The 19462-nt window shown below is 40.4% G+C and overlaps 1 protein-coding gene across 2 annotated transcripts in view; it reads left to right on the forward strand.

Moving 5' to 3' along the window:
- NUDT3 (nudix hydrolase 3) overlaps positions 1-19462 on the forward strand; it is a 109267-nt gene that overhangs the window by 80334 nt on the left and 9471 nt on the right. For both annotated transcript variants that reach the window (XM_079933576.1, XM_079933575.1), the window contains 2 exons: positions 16344-16388; positions 17511-17595. In XM_079933576.1, the coding sequence (XP_079789702.1) occupies positions 16344-16388; positions 17511-17595 (130 nt within the window). The remainder of the gene's footprint in view (positions 1-16343; positions 16389-17510; positions 17596-19462) is intronic.

The raw sequence follows: 19462 nt of genomic DNA on the forward strand, positions 1-19462 counted from the left end.
TTTGAAGTATCTCATTGATTTGTCTGTAATTTCTATTAATTAAATATTAGAACCTCTAGACTGAGCCTTTACTCTTATTCTTTTTTGGTCATATTTTTCATCTCCTTGTTTCTTCTATATGTTTTGGGAAGTTTCGTTGACTTATCTTCTAACTCTTCTAATCAGTGTTTTATTTCAGCAGTCATATTTTTAAGGTCTAAGATATCATTTTTATTCTTGTTTGCTTTTACATACATTTTGTGCTTGTTTAGCATGCCATAGCTTCTCTAATTTCTTTAAAGGATAACTAATATTCCCCAAGTTTTCTTCTGTTTCTTGAATTTTTCTTTTGACCAGAGCCAATTTTCATTAACTTATTTTGATCTTTCTTTTGGCAACTTTCCTTGTATGTCTCGTGACCCATGGTTGTCTCATCACAGTTAGGGTTGAGGCAGTAGCAGTGCTGAGTGGGAGCTCTGTGTAAATGGGTGGGCATATAGAGTGACCTGGAGGGAAGTGGAGCAGTTGTGCCAGGACCTTTCTAAAAGAGTGCCACAATAGGAGGGATTTATTCTGGGGATGTGTATAGACATATAAGCTACAGTAGTTCTTTCCAGTTTTTCTGTTTTTCTGCTTCGATTAGAGCCCTCAGAGTTGTCTGGGTGATAGATGCCTGGGTCCAGACCATTCTCCATGTATGGGCATAGTTGTTTGGTATTTAGACCTTTGGCTTTCAGGACCCCTTCTCATTCTCTGTGTTCCTGCCATATCCTATCCTTGAATCTCTCCAGAGTCTGGAAGCTAAGCTGGCTTCTTTTGCTTTTCTTCATCTTTCAACCCTCATTCATCACTTTGCACATTCTTGGAATTTTTTTTGAAATCTCCTTTCTTCCAGTACCTGCTTTCCAGTCGTATTCCTCTACTTCCATTTTAATGAGGTCTTAGGAGAAAGAAGAGATACTATGCTTAGTCAGTATACCACTACAGGCACACCTCGGAGATGTTGTGGATTTGATTCTGGACCATGCAGTAAAGCAAATAGCACAGTAGAGCGAGTCACACAAATTTTTGGTTTCCCAGTGCATGTAAAAGTTATATTTATACTATACTGTAGTCTGTTAAGTGTACAGTGGCATTGTGCCTAAAACAATGTACACGCCTTAAATATTTTATTGCTAAAAGATGCTAACATCTGAGCCTTCAGCGAGTTGCAGAAGTAACATCAAAGATCACAGATCACCATAACAAATATAATAATAATGAAAAAGCTTGTAATATTTTGAGAATTACCAAAATGTGACACAGAGACACAAAGTGAGCAAATGCTCTTGAAAAATGGTACTGATAGTCTTGCTTGACGCAGGGTTGCCAACAAACCTTCAGTTTGTAAAGAAAACACATCTGCAAAGCACAATAAAACAAGGTGTGCCTGCACGTTAACAAGTTTTAAAATTATTTTTAGGGGGCTTCCCTGGTGGCGCGGTGGTTGAGAGTCCGCCTGCCGATGCAGGGGACACAGGTTCGTGCCCCGGTCCGGGAGGATCCCACATGCAGCAGAGCGGCTGGCCCCGTGAGCCATGGCCACTGGGCCTGCACGTCCGGAGCCTGTGCTCCGCGGCAGTGAGAGACCACGGCAGTGAGAGGCCCGTGTATCGAAAAAAAAAAATTTTTTTTAGAATTATATCTCCTCTTTGCCTTTGCCTAAAAATATTTTTTTAGAATTATATCTCCTCTTTGCCTTTGACTCTGAAGTAATGCTATAAATATTTTTATTTGTTTAAGCTAATCATCTAAGATACTAAATAAGAGTATCTTTCTTTCAATAGATATATCCCCCATCAAAAATAACGCAGGTAGGGCTTCCCTGGTGGCGCAGTGGTTGGGAGTCCGCCTGCCGATGCAGGGGACACGGGTTCGTGCCCTGGTCCGGGGGGGATCCCACGTGCCGCGGAGCGGCTGGGCCCGTGAGCCATGGCTGCAGAGCCTGCGCGTCCGGAGCCTGTGCTCCGTGACATGAGAGGCCCGCGTACTGCAAGAAAAAATAAAAAAATAACGCAGGTAGGTCATGTGTTTATAAATTGAATCATTTTTATTTCTGATTTATCTTAAACACTAGCAGCTTTTTAAAAGAATCACTTTTTAAATCAAGGAATTGATATTTTATTTATTTTAAGCTTATTAGGAGAACCGAATTTAAAGGTTAGCTCTCTTACTGCAAGTAACTACTCCTAAATTATCTTTCAGCTGTTGTTTTTAAACATTGGAATTTAAAGAAGATATCTTTTTACTCAATTTATCTGTCTACATTATCACACATAATTGAATGCTACACATTGATGAATAGTTAATTCAGTGGTCTAATGTGGAGATTAGAATCTGCCCAGTTAGAGACTATAGTACTGTATTTGAGCTGGTTTCTATTGGAAACCTGAGTAGAGACTGAATTACTGGGATAGGAGCCAGTTCCCTTCTGCTAAATGAATTGATTCCAGATGACTCTTCCAAAACAGATGTATTTGCTTTCCCATCCAGCTCCACATTCCAGGAAAGGATTTTTAGTCATCAGGAAGTATATTCCGTTGACTCCAATACAATTCACAGTGGCTTCAGCAAATACTAAGTGCAATCCTTGCCTCTAGAGACTCCTCAGTCTTTAAACTACTAACAGCCACAGGACCTGGACAGGTCTAACTTATCTGGCTAAAGTGCCACTTAACAGCTTCCTCTTAATTCAGTGAACTTACAAACGCAAACTGCCTAGTGCAGAGCTTGCTACACAGGAAGTAAATTCAAGGATTCTCATTCTAACTTATCTCCAAGGGACCCCATGTGGCTCAGTATTAAAGCTAAGTTTCCAGGTTAAATCACAATAAATGTAACTTGATTATATTTAGTTACACTGACTAATTAATAGACACGTACTTAGACTTAAAAAAAAATAAAACTTGCCATATGCTGTTTTCAAACACAGTAATACTGAATGACTAAGAATGAACGGCTGGTAAAAGATATATCAGGCAAATACTAACCATAAGAAAACTGAGATAGTAATTATAATATCAGGCAAAACAGAGTTTAGGTGAAAAACATTAAAGGGACAAGAGGAACATTTAATATTGATAAAAGGAACAATCTGCCAGGACAAGATAGCAGTCACGAACTTGTGTGTACCTGGCAAGCTCTTCATCGGCATAAAGCAAAACTGACAGAGTTATGGGGAAAAGCTGACAAATCTCCAGCCATATTGAAGACTAAAACATCTCATTTAGAAACTGATAGGAAAAGCAGCAAAAAAAGAAAGGATTGAGTAACAATTAATAGGGTTGATCAAATAGCTATATTGAGGAATAATCTTGCATCCAAGAAAGAATATGTAAATTTTTAAGCACACGTGAAAGAATTATAAAAAAGTAACCCTATGTTAAGCCATAAAAGAGGTATTAAAAATCCCAGAGGGCTTCCCTGGTGGCGCAGCGGTTGAGAGTCCGCCTGCCGATGCAGGGGACACGGGTTCGTGCCCCGGTCCGGGAGGATCCCGCATGCCGCGGAGCGGCTGGGCCCGTGAGCCATGGCTGCTGAGCCTGCGCGTCCGGAGCCTGTGCTCCGCAACGGAAGAGGCCACGACAGTGAGAGGCCCGCGTACCAAAAAAAAAAAAAAAAAAAAATCCCAGAGCATCCATAATATAGACTATACATACTGTGATATAGTGCAGTAAAATTAGAAATCAATAATAGAGCCAGCTTGATGGAGAAACATACTTGGAAACAGAAGAAAATGTTCTAAATAATCCTTGAGTTAAAGCACAAATCACAAAAACTAGTAAGCAAATAGAGCTGAACAATTATGAAAGTTCATATCATGAAACTTCATATCATGACCTATGGATGCAGCTCATTCACTTTGAGCCCTAGATGATTTTATTAGAAAGCAAAATAGACATTAAATAAACTAAGCAGTCAATTCAAGAAACTAGCATAAAAACAACAGGATACTCTCAAAGGAAGTAAAAGGATGAAAATAACAAGGAAAAGAGCATGAATTAATGGGGGAAAACAGAAATGATCAGCAAAACCAAAAGTGGGTTATTTTTATTTGTCTAATAAAATACACAAACCTCTCACTGAATCCATAAAGGAAACAAGAGAGAAGGCAACAAATAAGCAATAAAAAAGGAAATAACCACAGATATAATAGAGATTTTTAAATTAAGAGAATGCTATGAAAAGCTGCAAACAAAAAAATTTGAAAACTTCGATAAAAATTTTCTAGGAGAAACTACCCAAATTTACTTAAGAAAAATTAGAAAGCCTATATGTAGATCATTAATCCTTACAGAAATTAAGTGGTAATCGCCAATCTCCCCAGCAAAAAGATTCCAAGATCAGACGAGGTGAATTTTACCAAAACTTCCAAAAATATATATTCTTACCTTAAAGAACTATTCCAGAGAAGGATAACTACACACCTCTTGTAAGGCAAGTATGATCTTGATTCAGCAAGCGGCATACTTTTTCTATAAAGGGCCAGATAATAAATACTTGAGATATAGAAGCCATATGGTCTCTGTCACAAATGTTCAACTCTGCTGTTGTAATGCGAACACCCTCATAGACAATACTTAAATGAATTACTGTGGCTATGTTCCAATAAAACTTCATTTACAAAAACCGATGGAAGGGCAGATTTGGCCTGTGGGCCATAGTTTGCTGACCCCTGATCTTGATACTTAAAAGTAGAAAGAACAGTAAATTCTGAACTATGAACATGGATATGAAAATCCTAAGTAAAATAACAGCAAATAGAATCTAATGCTTTGTCAAAATATCATACAACTGGGTTATCCCAAGGGTACAAGGATAGTTCAGTCTTGGAAAATATGTTTATGTAATTTACTTCAGTAAGAGTTTAAAACAGATAAAATTATCATCTCAGTAAATGAAGAAAAATTATTTATTAAAATTCAGTACCCTTTCATCTTAAAAACTGTCAGCAAACATAAAATAAAAGGAAATTCCTTAACTTGATAGAGTAATAAAACCTACAGCAAACATTATATTTTTGAAATTTTCAAAGCATTCCTATGGCAGACAGGAATAAGACAGTTATGATTGCTATCATGCTGCCATTTGTTATTGAACTGGGGTCCTAGCCACTGCAGTAAGACAAAAATAAAGATTCAAAAGGAAGAAGCAAATTGTCATTATTTGCAGATGGTGTGACCATTAATTATAAAAAACCAAAGAAACACAACAGAAACTAGTAGAACTAGTAAAAGCATTTAAAAAGGTTACAAGATAAAGGATCAGTATGCAGAAACCAGCAATGTTTCTTTAAACAAGTGACAATCAACTAGAAAATATGCAACTTTAAAAAATATACATTATTCACAATAGCAACAAAACTATACTAAAACTGAAATACCTTGCTGTAGACTAACAGAATGCAGAATCTTTACAATAAAAATAATAAAACTTCATTAAAGGAATTTAAAAAGACCTGAATAAATGGAGAGAGTCTATTCTTGAATGAAAAAACTATTGTAAAGATGTGAGTTTTTCTCGAATTAACACCAAAATTCAAAAATAAAAGTAAACATCCCCGAAGGATTTTTCAAGAGATCTGAAAAACTGATTTTTGAAATTCGCATAGAAGAATAAAGGTGCAAAAATGGCTTTGAAATTTTTGAAAAAGAACAGAGGCAGAGACTACTCTTCCAGGTATTAAGATAAAGCTATATTAGTACACAAATTAACAACTATATTAGTAAAACAAAGTAATATCCATGGGACTCTTCTGGCTACTTGGGAATAAATTCCCAAATTTATTTTGCTGGATCATAGAAAACATACGGGAGACCAACTTTATGCCATGGGGACGGGGACATGTTTCTTAAAAAGACATTAAGCACACACACAAAGGAAAAAAGAAGTAAAATCAGCAATGTCTGGTAAAAACATGTTTAGCAAAGGACATTCAAAAGTAACGATAAAAGACAAATGCCAGATTGGGAGAAAATATTTACCACAGAGGATAAGATATAAATAATTTCTGAAGATCATTAAGATGGTCAATGAACACATAAGAAAAATGGATAAAGAGTATGAAATCCCAGACGAAGAAATCTGAATGTTCATTAAACATAGGAAAAGTGCACGATTTCAATTTTAAAATTATGCATTATAATTTTACACTCACTATATTGACCCACAATTTAAAAAAAGCTGATAACAAGCACCAGTGTTAAAGAGGAACAAGAGGTACAAGGTACAAGAACTTGTATACTGCCTCTAAACTGGGAGAATATGTCAGTTAGTTGTTGCTGTAAAACAAACTATCCCAAAATTCATTGGCTTAAAAAGTAAGTATTGGCTTCCCTGGTGGCGCAATGGTTAAGAATCCACCTACCAATGCAGGGGACATGGGTTTGAGCCCTGGTCCGGGAAGATGCCACATGCCACGGAACAACTAAGACCATGTGCCACAACTACTGAGACTGTGCTCTAGAGCCCATGAGCCACAACTACTGAGCCCGTGTGCCACAACTACTGAGCCTTGCTCTAGAGCCCGTGCTCCGCCACAAGAGAAGCCACCGCAGTGAGAAACCCATGCACCACAATGAAGAGTAGCCCCCACCCTCCGCAACTAGAGAAAGCCCACGCACAGCAGCGAAGACCCAATACAGCCAAAAATAAATAAAATAAATTAAATTTTTTTTAAAAAAAGCAAGTATTGCTCACAAGCCCATGGGTCAGCTTCTCGTGTCAGCTGGACTACTCAGTTATCTATAGCCAGCTCTGCGTTGAGTTGGCAGCTGTGCTGATCTTGGCTAGGCTATCTCACTTTGGAGGTCAGCTGGCTGTAGGCTGCTTTGTGATATCCTCAGCTGAGACTGGTCTTTCATCCTTTAGGAGACTAGCTCACATGGCAGTGGCAGAGTTCCAAGAGAAAAAGTGGAAACTGTAAGGCCTCTTGAGGCCAAGACTTGGAACTGGTATACCATCCTTCTGCATTTTGTTGGCCAAAGCAAGTCACAAGGCCAGGGGTGGGAAAATAGATTCTATCTCTTGATAGGAAGAACTGCAAAATTACACTTCAAAGGATATGGGTACAGGGAGTTAGTTCCCTAGTGGTCCAGTGGTTAGGACTCTGCACTTTCACTGCTGAGGGCAGTGAAACTAAACTTAGATCCCACAAGCTGCGCGGCACAGCCGGAAAAAAAAAGGACATGGATACAGGGAGAGAATTGCAGCCATTTCTGCAGCTGATCTACTGCAGAGAGCAACGTGATAATAAGTGGGAAAATTGGAGGTACTTTTACCCTGTGATTCAGAAATTTGACATTTAGTTATAGATCTTGGAGAAACTCCCACACATGGTAAGTAACAAGGATATCTGTAAGAGAAGTTCTTTTTTTGGCAATTTTTTTTTTTTCGTGGTACACGGGCCTCTCACTGCTGTGGCCTCTCCCGTTGCGGAGCACAGGCTCCAGACGCGCAGGCTCAGCGGCCGTGGCTCACGGGCCTAGCCGCTTTGCAGCATATGGGATCTTCCCGGACCGGGGCACAAACCCGTGTCCCCTGCATCGGCAGGCAGACTCTCAACCACTGCACCACCAGGGAAGCCCGGCGATGTTTTTTATAATAGCATGACTAAATGTCTACCAACAAGTGAACAGATTAATAAATTGTGATAAATTCTTAAAATTATTGATCAAGAGTTAGAATGAATTAACTAAAACCACATGTATTAATATAGCTAAAAGTCAGAAACATGATATTGAAGAGGAAAACGTTGCAGACTTTATAATCCTTTTTTTTAATCAAGTAGAGAAACATGCAGGAAATACTATATACCATTACTAGTGGATATATACCTAAGTAGTAGAAGTGTAAAAACATACAGTCGAATGATAAAAACCAAATTTAGGTGAGTAGTAGTTAGTTACTTCTGGCAGGAGGTGGGGAATACACAAGAGGCTTCTGTTGTACTAGTAGTTTTATTTCTTAAGAAAAAAAATGACATAGAATGATACACTACTATTTGACAAAGCTGGTTAGTGACTACCTGACTACCTGAATGTTTATTTTATTATTTTCTTTACTTTTTTGATATTTGAAATGTTTCATTTAAAAAGCAAAACAAAAAACCTTGGGATGGGATTTCAGTGGACTTAAACTGTCTTCTCATCTACTTCCATCTGTCTTCACTGTGATTCTTTCCTTCTATAATTGACAAGTTTGGTGGATACCAGAAAGTTATGTGTATTGAAGACCATATATTTTTGTTCATAGGTTTCCTCATATAGACACTTGCATTAGAGTTGTTCCCCTGAGCTCCTTTTGCACCTGGGCTTACTGCTTTAATAGAGGAAGATTTTACACTACAGCTCCCTGAATGTACAGAATTTTTCTTTTGGGATATGCAGTCTTCCTCAGAGAGCTGCCGTTTAAATCAAGGGAAGTAGCAGGAAGCTTTCAGATACAGGTGCCAGCGTATCTGACTAAAAGTGGCTTTAACATCACTAATTATTTTTCTCACATAAGAGGTCCAGGGGTTGGCCATTACCCTGTTGCTTCAGCAGCTCAGCCGTCAGGACTTTGGTTCACTTCTTATTGATTTTCTAGGCCTTACCCTTATGATCACAAGATGACTGTTGCAGTTCCAAGTTTCAGGTCCCCACCTGACAAGCAAGGAGGTATAGGGTTTCTTTTTGTACAGCTCTTTTATCATGATGGGAAATCTTTTTTAGAAGCCTCCAAGAAACGTCCTCTCAGGAACCACTGACCCAGAATTGGGTCATACACAGCACCCCTAAACCTGTCACTGCAGAGGGCAGCAGAACTCCCTATGCGGTTCCAAGTGTGCCATAGCTCTCACCTGAACAGAATCTGAGTCTTACTGGTAGCAAGGAGGAAGGGAGAATTCTTGTGGACTAGACAGCCATCTGTGTCTGCCACCATATCCACCTGAGAGTGAAAAAATTGGTTTCAGAAGGTGATGGTCCACTTTATGCCCATCCAAACTAAGCAGCAAAGCCAGGGATCTTTGTGGTAGGAGATCATTTTAGGGGCAGGTTCAAAGGCCCATCACATCAGTGCCTCTGCCTAGACCTCAACTACACACCCCGGGAGACTGCTAGAGGGAAAGAGGGGGTACTGGAGTGTCCCTGATCAGTCCAGCCCTTTACAGATAAATATAGGTTTGGCCAAAAAGTTCGGTTTTTTCTGTAAGATGACTGTAGTAGCACTTAGTTATCTTTAACTTCATTCAAAACAATTTTGTTGGGATTTCCCTGGTGGTCCAGTGGTAAAGAATCTGCCTTGCAATGCAGGGGATGCAGGTTCAATCCCTGGTCAGGGACTTAAGATCCCACATGTCACGGGGCAACTAAGCTCGCGTGCCACAACTACTGAGCTCACGTGCCTCAACTAGAGCCTGTGTGCTGCAAACTACAGAGCCTACATGCTCTGGAACCCGTGTGCCACAACTATAGAGCCCACACGCCCTGGAGCCTGTACGCCATAACTAGAGAAGAGAAAACCCGCACACCACAACTAGAGAGAAGCCCACGCACCACAATGAAGATCCTGCATGCCTCAACAAAGATGCCATGTGCCGCAACTAAGACCCAGCACAGCCAAAAATAAATAAATAAAAAATAAATTGTTTAAAAAAAAATTTGTTAAATTGTATTCTGACAGCTGTCATATCAGCGTGCATTTAAAAAAAAACATCGAAATTGGTGAATTTTGTGTAGCCATTTTAATATTGAAGATGGAAGAAAAAAAGCAACATTTCTGGCATATTATGCATTATTATTTCAAGAAAGGTAAAAACACAACTGAAACACAAAAAAAGATTTGTGCAGTGTATGGAGAAGGTGCTGTGACTGATTGAACGTGTCAAAAGTGGTTTGCGAAGTTTCATGCTGGAGATTTCTCGCTGGACGATGCTCCGCAGTCGGGTAGACCAGTTGAAGTTGGTAGTGATCAAATCGAGACATTAACTGAGAACAATCAACGTTATACCATGGGGGAGATAGCCGACATACTCAAAATGCCCAAATCAAGCGTTGAAAATCATTTGCACCAGTTTGGTTATGTTAATTGCTTTGATGTTTGGGTTCCACATAAGCTAACCGAAAAAAACCTTCTTGACCATATTTCCACATGCTTCTCTACCTAAACATAACGAAAACACTCTGTTTTTAAACAAACAAATTTTGATGGGCTTTGAAAAGTGGATACTGTACAATAATGTGGAATGGAAGAGATCTTGGGGCAAGTGAAATGAACCACCAGCAACCACACCAAAAGCCAGTCTTCATCCAAAGAAGGTGATGTGTATATGGTGGGATTGGAAGGGAGTCCTCTATTATAAGCTCCTTCCGGAAAACCAAACGATTAATTTCAACAAGTACTGCTCCCAGTTAGACCAACTGAAAGCGGCACTCAATGAAAAGCATCCGGAATTAGTCAACAGAAAACGCATAATCTTCCATCAGGATAACGCAAGACTGCGTGTTTCTTTGACGACCAGGCAAAAACTGTTACAGCTTGGCTGGGAAGTTCTGATTCATCCACCATATTCACCAGACATTGCACGTTCAGGTTTCTGTTTATTTCGGTCTTTACATAATTCTCTTAATGGAAAAAAATTCAATTCCCTGAAAGACTGTAAAAGGCACGTAGAACAGTTCTTTGCTCAAAAAGATAAAAAGTTTTGGGAAACCCCAATAAAGATGTTAAAAAAAAAAAGTTTTGGGAAGATAGAATTACAAAGTTGCCTGAAAAATGGCAGAAGGTAGTGGAACAACATGGTGAGTACATTATTCAATAAAGTTCTTGGTGAGAATGAAAAATGTGTCTTTTATTTTTACTTAAAAACCGAAGGAACTTTTTGGCCAACCCAATACTTCCAATCTCAGTAAAACACCCCGAAAGGAAAAAAGACATTTGTGTTTTTTCCTTTTTAAAAAGTAGCCAGTTACTCAGGTAATTTTTGTCAACTAGACCTCAAGTATTAGAATTGATACTGTATACTTTGAAGTTCAAGAAAGCACTCATCTGCATATGGTTGAATAATGAAGGGTAGTAGATATTTTATTTGGAATTCTTACTACTAGCTAAGATGGGCTTTTAAATAAAGACTTCTCTGGATTAGGGGCTTTTGACAATACAGACAGAAATTGTAACTGCTTTCATATGATTTTTAGAAAAACAGGTCTATACCAGTAACCTGACGGGACCAAACTTACATATACCCTGAATCAAATCTTATCCCCAAATGTCTGAGCCAAATATCTGTCAGATGTGACCCTGACACCTACCCCATCCTGCGTGCAAGAATCATATGAGAGGTAAAAATATCTCTCTCCAGTTGCTTGTGGCAGCATTTGAGAGAGAGCTAGGATATGAAAGTTGGACTGTGGAAGATTGTGAAAAAGTAAAATGGTTACAGTGAACTCTGTCTCAGAGAAACTTTGCCTATGAGGAATCTTCCTCTTATCGGCACTATGGCTTTAAAGAACTGAAATCCATTTTCTTACAAAAGAGGAGCCTCCTCCTAAGAAAACTGCTAAAGCCCAGTTTTAAAAACTGGTAAATATAGGAATATTTCTTTGCTTTTTACCATAGATAATCATTGGTAGAATCACCTTTGATAGAATTCTCCCAAGTAGATCTTTCAAGATAAAACTTGAAAGAAACATTTAAGAAATAAAACTAGTGTTGAGTTCGTGCCCCGGTCTGGGAAGATCCCACATGCCGCGGAGCGGCTGGGCCTGTGAGCCATGGTTGCTGGGCCTGTGAGCCATGGTTGCTGAGCCTGCGCGTCCGGAGCCCGTGCTCCGCAACGGGAGAGGCCACAACAGTGAGAGGCCCGCGTACTGCAAAACAGAAAAAAACAAAAACAAACAAAAAACACTAGTGTTGATTAGAAGTGATTAATTAGATTAATTAGAAGTGAAAAGGCCAGTGTATTTCAGTGTATGGATGACAGCATTATTTGATTTACTCTAGACTATAAAAATGCATCTATTTCATTAAGAAAAATGTTTTTATACTTTGCCCAACTGCCTCTGACACAGAGTAAATCATAGATACATGTTGGTGTTGAATGCAGAAATTACTATAATTAAAAGTTTTAAGTAAATTGTATTGTCATAATATTAAGTTGATTTGTGCCTTTAAAATTTGGAGGTTATTTCCTTTTCTGCATTTCTGTTTTCTTTTAAGAAAAGTAAATAATTGAACAGTAACTGCTGAAGATAACTTTCTCCACTTTGCAGAAGAGAAATGTGAATGATGTCTTCTGTGAACCTCTATGAATCTTTCCTTGTGCCGCCTCCCCTCTGCCAACCCACCGCGGGCCTCCTTCCCCCAAAGCCTGACGGCTCTATTCCCAGGCCCTGTCAGTGGAGGCCTGTGGCAAGAGCACAGGTGACACATCTCAGGAGCTGATCTGAGCATGTTTGGGCTGCCTAGGATCAGAGTACAGCATTGGCTTTCCAGATGAGGACAGCCTGCCAGCTCGTCCCACTTGTTCAGGCAGCTTCATTGGTTAATTCATGAAGTACAGTCTAGCTAGTGTTAGCTGGCTGTGGAGTGCAATTATTTCTAAAAACATAGAAAAGCAATTTAAATAAGGAAAGGTACACACTTCCATTGAAGTAGACCAAAAGCCACATGGGGAAAAGAATAGATGGGAAAAGAATAGGAAAAGAAATAGGCATGTTGGCAAGAGAAAGGAAAGTAATTCCTTGACAGATAATTAGCAAAAATTAATTTCAAAATAGAGCTCATTTAGGAATCTAGGCCTTTAAATTGGCTTCTGTTGTTTCTATTATTGAATATCTCTAAGGAACTTTTGGAGTACTTATTTTAAATTTTTATTCATTCTGTACAAACTTATTGAGCACCTACTGTCTTTAGAAAGTATATATATATATATATATTTTTTTTTTTTTTTTTTTTTTTTTTTTGCAGTACGCGGGCCTCTCACTGTTGTGGCTTCTCCCCTTGCGGAGCACAGGCTCCGGATGCGCAGGCTCAGCGACCATGGCTCACGGGCCCAGCCGCTCTGCGGCATGTGGGATCTTCGTGGACCGGGGCACGAACCCGTGTCCCCTGCATCGGCAGGCGGACTCTCAACCACTGCACCACCAGGGAAGCCCAGAAAGTATATTTGCCTTGATTTTTAATGTATTGTACAAAATAACATGGCAGTTGTAATAGAAAAGAAGTTACTGCATCCCCCAGGCATTTCCAGGGAAATCTTTCCCTCACTTCTCACCCCCTCTACTCCTAGCAGAGACAGATATAAAAGGCAAAAGCTAAAAAGACTGCCTGACTCAAAGCAAAGTGGATACCTCCGTAGATCAGTAACAGAGCAGAATTGCAGAACAGCAGAGGAAAGTTTCAGCCTCCATGGCCTTGCATGGCTGGTGGTTGGAGCCCTTGGAGTAAGGGGGAGGCCAAGTACCCAATGGAAAGGACACCAGGAGCTGAGACTTTTAGAAAGATATGGGCCAACAAGAGGCACATGAAAAGCTGCTCAACATCAATAATTATTAGAGAAATGCAAATCAAAACTACAATGAGGTATCACCTCACACTGGTTAGAATGGGCGTCATCAGAAAATCTGCAAACCACAAATGCTGGAGAGGGTGTGGAGAAAAGGGAACCCTCTTGCACTGTTGGTGGGAATGTAAATTGATACAGTCACTATGGAGAACAGTATGGAGGTTCCTTGAGAAACTAAAAATAGAATTACCATATGACCCAGCAATCCCACTACTGGGCATATACCCTGAGAAAACCATAATTCAAAAAGACACATGTACCCCAGTGTTCATTACACCACTGTTTACAATAGCCAGGACATGGAAGCAACCTAAATGCCCATCGACAGACAAATAGATAAAGATGTGGTACATATATACCAAAGGAAAAGTACTCAGCCATAAAAAGGAACGAAATTGGGTCATTTGCAGAGACCTGGATGGACGTAGAGACTGTCATACAGAGTGAAGTAAGAGAGAGAAATATCATATATTAATGCATATATGTGGAATCTAGAAAAATGGTACAGCTGAACCCGTTTGCAAGGCAGAAATAGAGACGCAGATATAGAGAACAAATGTATGGACACCAAGGGGGGAAAGCGGGGTGGGGGGGTGATGGTGGGATGAACTGGGAGATTGGGATTGACATATATACACTAATATGTATAAAATAGATAACTAATAAGAATCTGCTGTATAAAAAAAAGATATGGGCCTAGGTAGGGAGAGGATGCAGATGCAGTGCACAGTAAAGGATGGGGCTCTATCTACAGTATTCACTATATGACCTTGAAGCAGGACCCCTAAATTTTCACTTTAAGACCTGGCTCTGGAGAGCCTGGTGAAAGCAGCGTCACAAGTAAGCCCTTCACCAGTTGGAACGTGAATTTACTTCAGGTAAAATGAATTTTATAGCATGACCTGACAAAGAAGTTAAATATTTTCAGAATGTTCAAAACGTAAATAAAGGAATAACTTTCATTTTAAAAGAACAACAACAACAAAAATCATGGAAGGGCTTCCCTGGTGGTGCAGTGGTTAAGAATACACCTGCCAATGCAGGGGACACGGGTTCAAGCCCTGGTCCGGGAAGATCCCATATGTCATGGAGCAGCTAAGCCTGTGTGCCACAACTACTGAGCCTGTGCTCTAGAGCCCGCAAGCCACAACTACTGAGCCCACATGCCACAACTACTGAAGCCCGCACACCTAGAGCCCATGCTCTGCAACGAGAGAAGCCACCACAATGAGAAGCCCGCTCGCTGCAACTAGAGAAAGCCTGCGCGCAGCAACAAAGACCCAACACAGAAATGAATGAATGAATGAATAAATAAATAAATAAATATTTTTTAAATCATGGAAACAGAGCTGTATGTAATGGAAGCAGGTAGATATGTAAAGAACAAGTAAAGATGAAAAAATCAAATAAAAAGTGGACCAGAAATGGATAACTCTAACCAGGATATGGCTGAAAAGAAAATTAGTAAGTTGGAATAGAGTGAAAAAGTCACCTATAATGCCTCAGAAAGACACAGATCTAAAAAAAAATACTAAAGGGCTGATGGGATAAACAGAGTATATACTACAAAGTCCTAATCACTGTGTAAAGTTGCCCCTCTCGCCTAATTCTCTGTCCATCACATGCTCTGTGCATTCCTGTCATAAAACCTATCATTTAGCAGAATTACCAGATCTTTTTTTTTTTTTTAAATTTTTGTCTGTGTTGGGTCTTAGTTGCAGCACACAGGATCTTCGTTGTGGCGCGTGGGCTTCTCTCTAGTTGCAATGTGCAGGCTCTAGAGCGCATGGGCTCTCCAGTTGAGGCATGCAGGCTCAGTTGCCCCTCAGCATGTGGGATCTTAGTTCTGTGACCAGGGATCGAACCTGCATCTCCTGCACTGGAAGGCAGACTCCTAACCACTGGACCACCAGGGAAGTCCCACCAGGTCTATGTTTTTATTGACTTATTCTTTATAAAGCTCCTGCCAGGTGCTGAGCTCTTTTCTAGTCATGCTGGGTACAGACAGCCAAGAACGAGTCAGATAGGGGTCTTGCTCTCATGGACTTTGTGTTCTAGCCTATTCATCACTATACCTCTGGCATCTACACCATTGTCTGGCTCAGATTAGGCATTCAGGGTATATTGGTTCAATCAGTGGGTAAATGAAAGAAGTAATTCATACCTCAAAATATCTTTTGTATGGCTATGGCCTTGATTATCTTTCTCTGTTTGGCCAGTTTTGCATTGGTGAGAGAGACAGGGAAGAGATGAGAGGAATTTCTCTCCCTAGAGCATACCCTGCTGTTATCAGTCTGTGACACAGACAACACTCTGGTATGACCCCCACAGACCTGGAGTCCACCTGAGCTGTGTCCTCTCGTTTTTTTACTTCTGTTTTACAAATTGGTCAAGAAGATTCAGAATGAGGGTTTCCCTGGTGGTGCAGTGCTTAAGAATCCTCCTGCCAATGCAGGGGACACGGGTTCGAGCCCTGGTCTGGGAAAATCTCACATGCCGCGGAGCAGCTAAGCCTGTGCGCCACAACTACTGAGCCTGTGCTATAGAGCCCGCAAGCCACAACTACTGAAGCCTGTGCGCCTAGAGCCCACGCACCTCAAGGAAGAGTAGCCCCCGCTCGCTGCAACTAGAGAAAGCCCGCACACAGCAACGAAGACCCAATGCAGCCAAAAATAATAAATAAATTTATTTTAAAAAAAAAGAAAAAGAAGATTCAGAATGAGACCAGCCAGCAATGTAAGCAATGTCAATGTATGAATCTTTCCTTTTTATTTTTCAGGCTGGAGTGAAAGGGACATTGGGAAGATTAGTCGGAATTTTTGAGGTAAGTCTGTTAAAATCTTTGGTGCAATTGGTATCATATTAATAACCACGTATATCTTCACCATGGGCCATTCAGGCTTCCGTAACAAAATACCAGAAATTGAGTGGCTTATAAACAATAGAAATTGATTTCTCATAGTTCTAGAAGCTAGGAAGTCCAAGATCAAGATGCCAGCAGATTCAGTGTCTGGTGAGGACCCACTTCCTGGTTCATAGACAGCGGTTTCTCTCTGTGTTCTCACATGGCAGAAGAGGGAATGTCTCTGGGGTCTCTTTTATAAGAGCACTAATTCTATTCATGAGGGTCTTCTGTCATAACCCAGTCGCCTCCCACTGTCCCCTACCTGCTAATACTATTACCTTGGTGGTTAGGATTTCAACATATGAATTGGGGGGGGCGGGGGAGGACATAAACATTGTCCATTGCAGTCTTAATCTAGGAAAGATGCCATCTTTGTTTCACCAAGTTTTCACAACAGTGCAGCACCAGCAGAGAATAACATGCGTTCTTTTTAAAATCCCATAATCTCCTCCAATTAACTAGAATTATTTGTTAGAATTGTTTTTCCCGTGTCTACCTCTCTTCCTCTCCTCCCAAGATGTGAGGAGGGATAGATAAGTGTAAAGGAGACAGAGGAGAAGTGGAAGATAAGTAGCTATAGCACAAGAGACAAACAAGGACATAGTCTGGACTAGAGATTTGGAGAAAGTAGGAAATCAGGGAATAAAGATGAGCAGGGTTAGTAGGAGGAGGGGAGATGTGTGAGATAATCAGCTTGCTCACATTGATGGGACCCCTGCCCACCACAGTCTCTTCTCTTTCTGGTGTTCTAGCTAGTTAAATTTACCTGGTGCCTTTTTCTCAAGAGGTCCCAAATCCTTTTCTCAGTATTGAGAAGTTGCGCAGAAAAAAGAGGGTAAAGCCTTGGCTTTGGAAGCCCAGGCAAAGAGCTCACCCTCAGATTCAAGTGTGGCATGTTTTAAATAGGCCAGTTGGTGCTATTCCATATCTGATTGTAGGACGATAAAAAGTGAAAGGAATCCTTGGGTCTAAGCTCTCTGGACGTTTACATAATCTCAGCTCTCTAAGGAAAAACTCTCTCTGTCCCTCTTTGCCCTTCAGAACCAGGAGAGGAAGCACAGAACGTATGTCTATGTGCTCATTGTCACAGAAGTGCTGGAAGACTGGGAAGACTCAGTTAACATTGGTAAGTTATCCCCAGATGGCCTCCAAAGAGCTCCCCACAACCGGCCCTGGCCGTGCCGTAGGTCATTACCCACAACCACAAATGAGAGCCTGATAAAGAAAAGAAATAACAGAAGGATGTCCATTTCTGAACTTGTGAAAGGTACTATTTTGAAATGTTTAAGAGGAAGCCAGAGTTGGGTACATAGTCAACATTTAGAAATGCGGCCCATAAAAATAAGACCTGTTGATTCTAAAACCAAATTGGATCCTCCCAAGCAGGTATTGATCAAGGCCTCCGCAATGCTAGGCCCGCTGCTGGCCATGAACCTTAGGCGGGAGCACGGCTGTGGCTGTTCCTTGCAGTGCTTATTCATACTGTTAGAGAAAACTGTCGGTTTGGTTGTGTGAGCCCCTCCCTCCAGAGCTGTATAGTAGGTGTAGAGTGATGGGAGTAGTTTCCAGTTATATTCATGTTACCCTTCAGGTGCACGTGACTTTCTCCTAAGGAGCCATTTTCTTTGATCTCAGATCACTATTGCATGTATATGTCCTTTTTTTTTGTTTTGGCTGTGTTGGGTCTTTGTTGCTGCACATGGGCTTTCTCTAGTTGAGGCAAGTGGAGGCTACTCTTTGTTGCAGTGTGCGGGCTCCTCATTGCTGTGGCTTCTCTTGTTGCGGAGCACAGGCTCTAGGCGTGTGGGCTCAGTAGTTGTGGTGCGTGGACTTAGTTACTCTGTGGCATGTGGGATCTTCCTGGACCAGGGATCGAACCCATCCATGTACCCCGCATTGGCAGGCGGATTCTTAACCACTGCGCCACCAGGGAAGTCTGTATATATGTCTTTTGACCTAAAAATTGAGGTGATTTTAATGGTTGGCTCATGGTTTAATCTTTTAGCTCTGAAAGAAAGTATATTCTAGAAAAGTATAATATTATTATCTTCTGTTGTAAATTGGCAAACAGATATAATTCATTTACCAAAGCCTCTCCCTTTATTGTTAGTATATGCTTTGCCATCATGCCTCTCACATTGTTGATCTGGGCATTTCATAGCTCTTCAGCTTTTAATGGCTTTGTGTTTGGTAAGAATGCAATAAACTTAAGTATAAATAAATTCAGTGTGGGGGGTATTAAAAATAGACTCCTTGACAGCCGGTGCTGGGGCCTGAAAAAGAAACAGAGGTGAGTGGTGTGGCTGGCCCTGTCCTCAGAGTACTCTGTCTGGTGGGAGTCACACACTTGTGATACTAATTTTTAAGGTACCATTGCTCTATTAATATCCAAACAAGCCTTTCACCTGTACTCCCACTGCTGAGAATTGACTCTAATGAAACAATCTGAATATGGGAATAAGCCTATGAGCCTTCCTTCAGATGAGCCTTTTTCAGATGAAAAATTGGGTCTTAAAATGTACAGGTCAGCAAATGTTAAGTGATCTAAGGTCCATTCATCTGATGGAACGTTAGGCAGTTAAACGCATACTTATGAAAGCTCTACACCATGGGAAAGTGCTTATGAGATCGTGTTGGTGACTGAAAACAGGATACAGAATTGTATATACACTCATTAGAACTACATTAAAATATGAATTTGAAGTGAAAACAAAGATGAGGTACTGGTTTTCACCTAAAGAATTGGCAATGCCAAACAAAAGTTAACAGTGCTGGCAGGAGTGTGGTAAGACTGACATTCCAACACACAAAAGCAGGATTGGGGATCAGTACATCCTTCTGGAAAGCTGTTTGACAGTATCACAAGCCCTATAGTGTTCAAATTTTTTTTAAGTGTAGCATTATTTATAATAACTAAAATTGCAGACTGTTGATGTCCAATGATAGGGAAATGGTTAAGTGAATGACATTATATCCATGCTAGGTATTATGAT

This window comes from Stenella coeruleoalba, assembly GCF_951394435.1.
Source record: "Stenella coeruleoalba genome assembly, chromosome: 10".
Taxonomy (NCBI): Eukaryota; Metazoa; Chordata; class Mammalia; order Artiodactyla; family Delphinidae; genus Stenella; species Stenella coeruleoalba.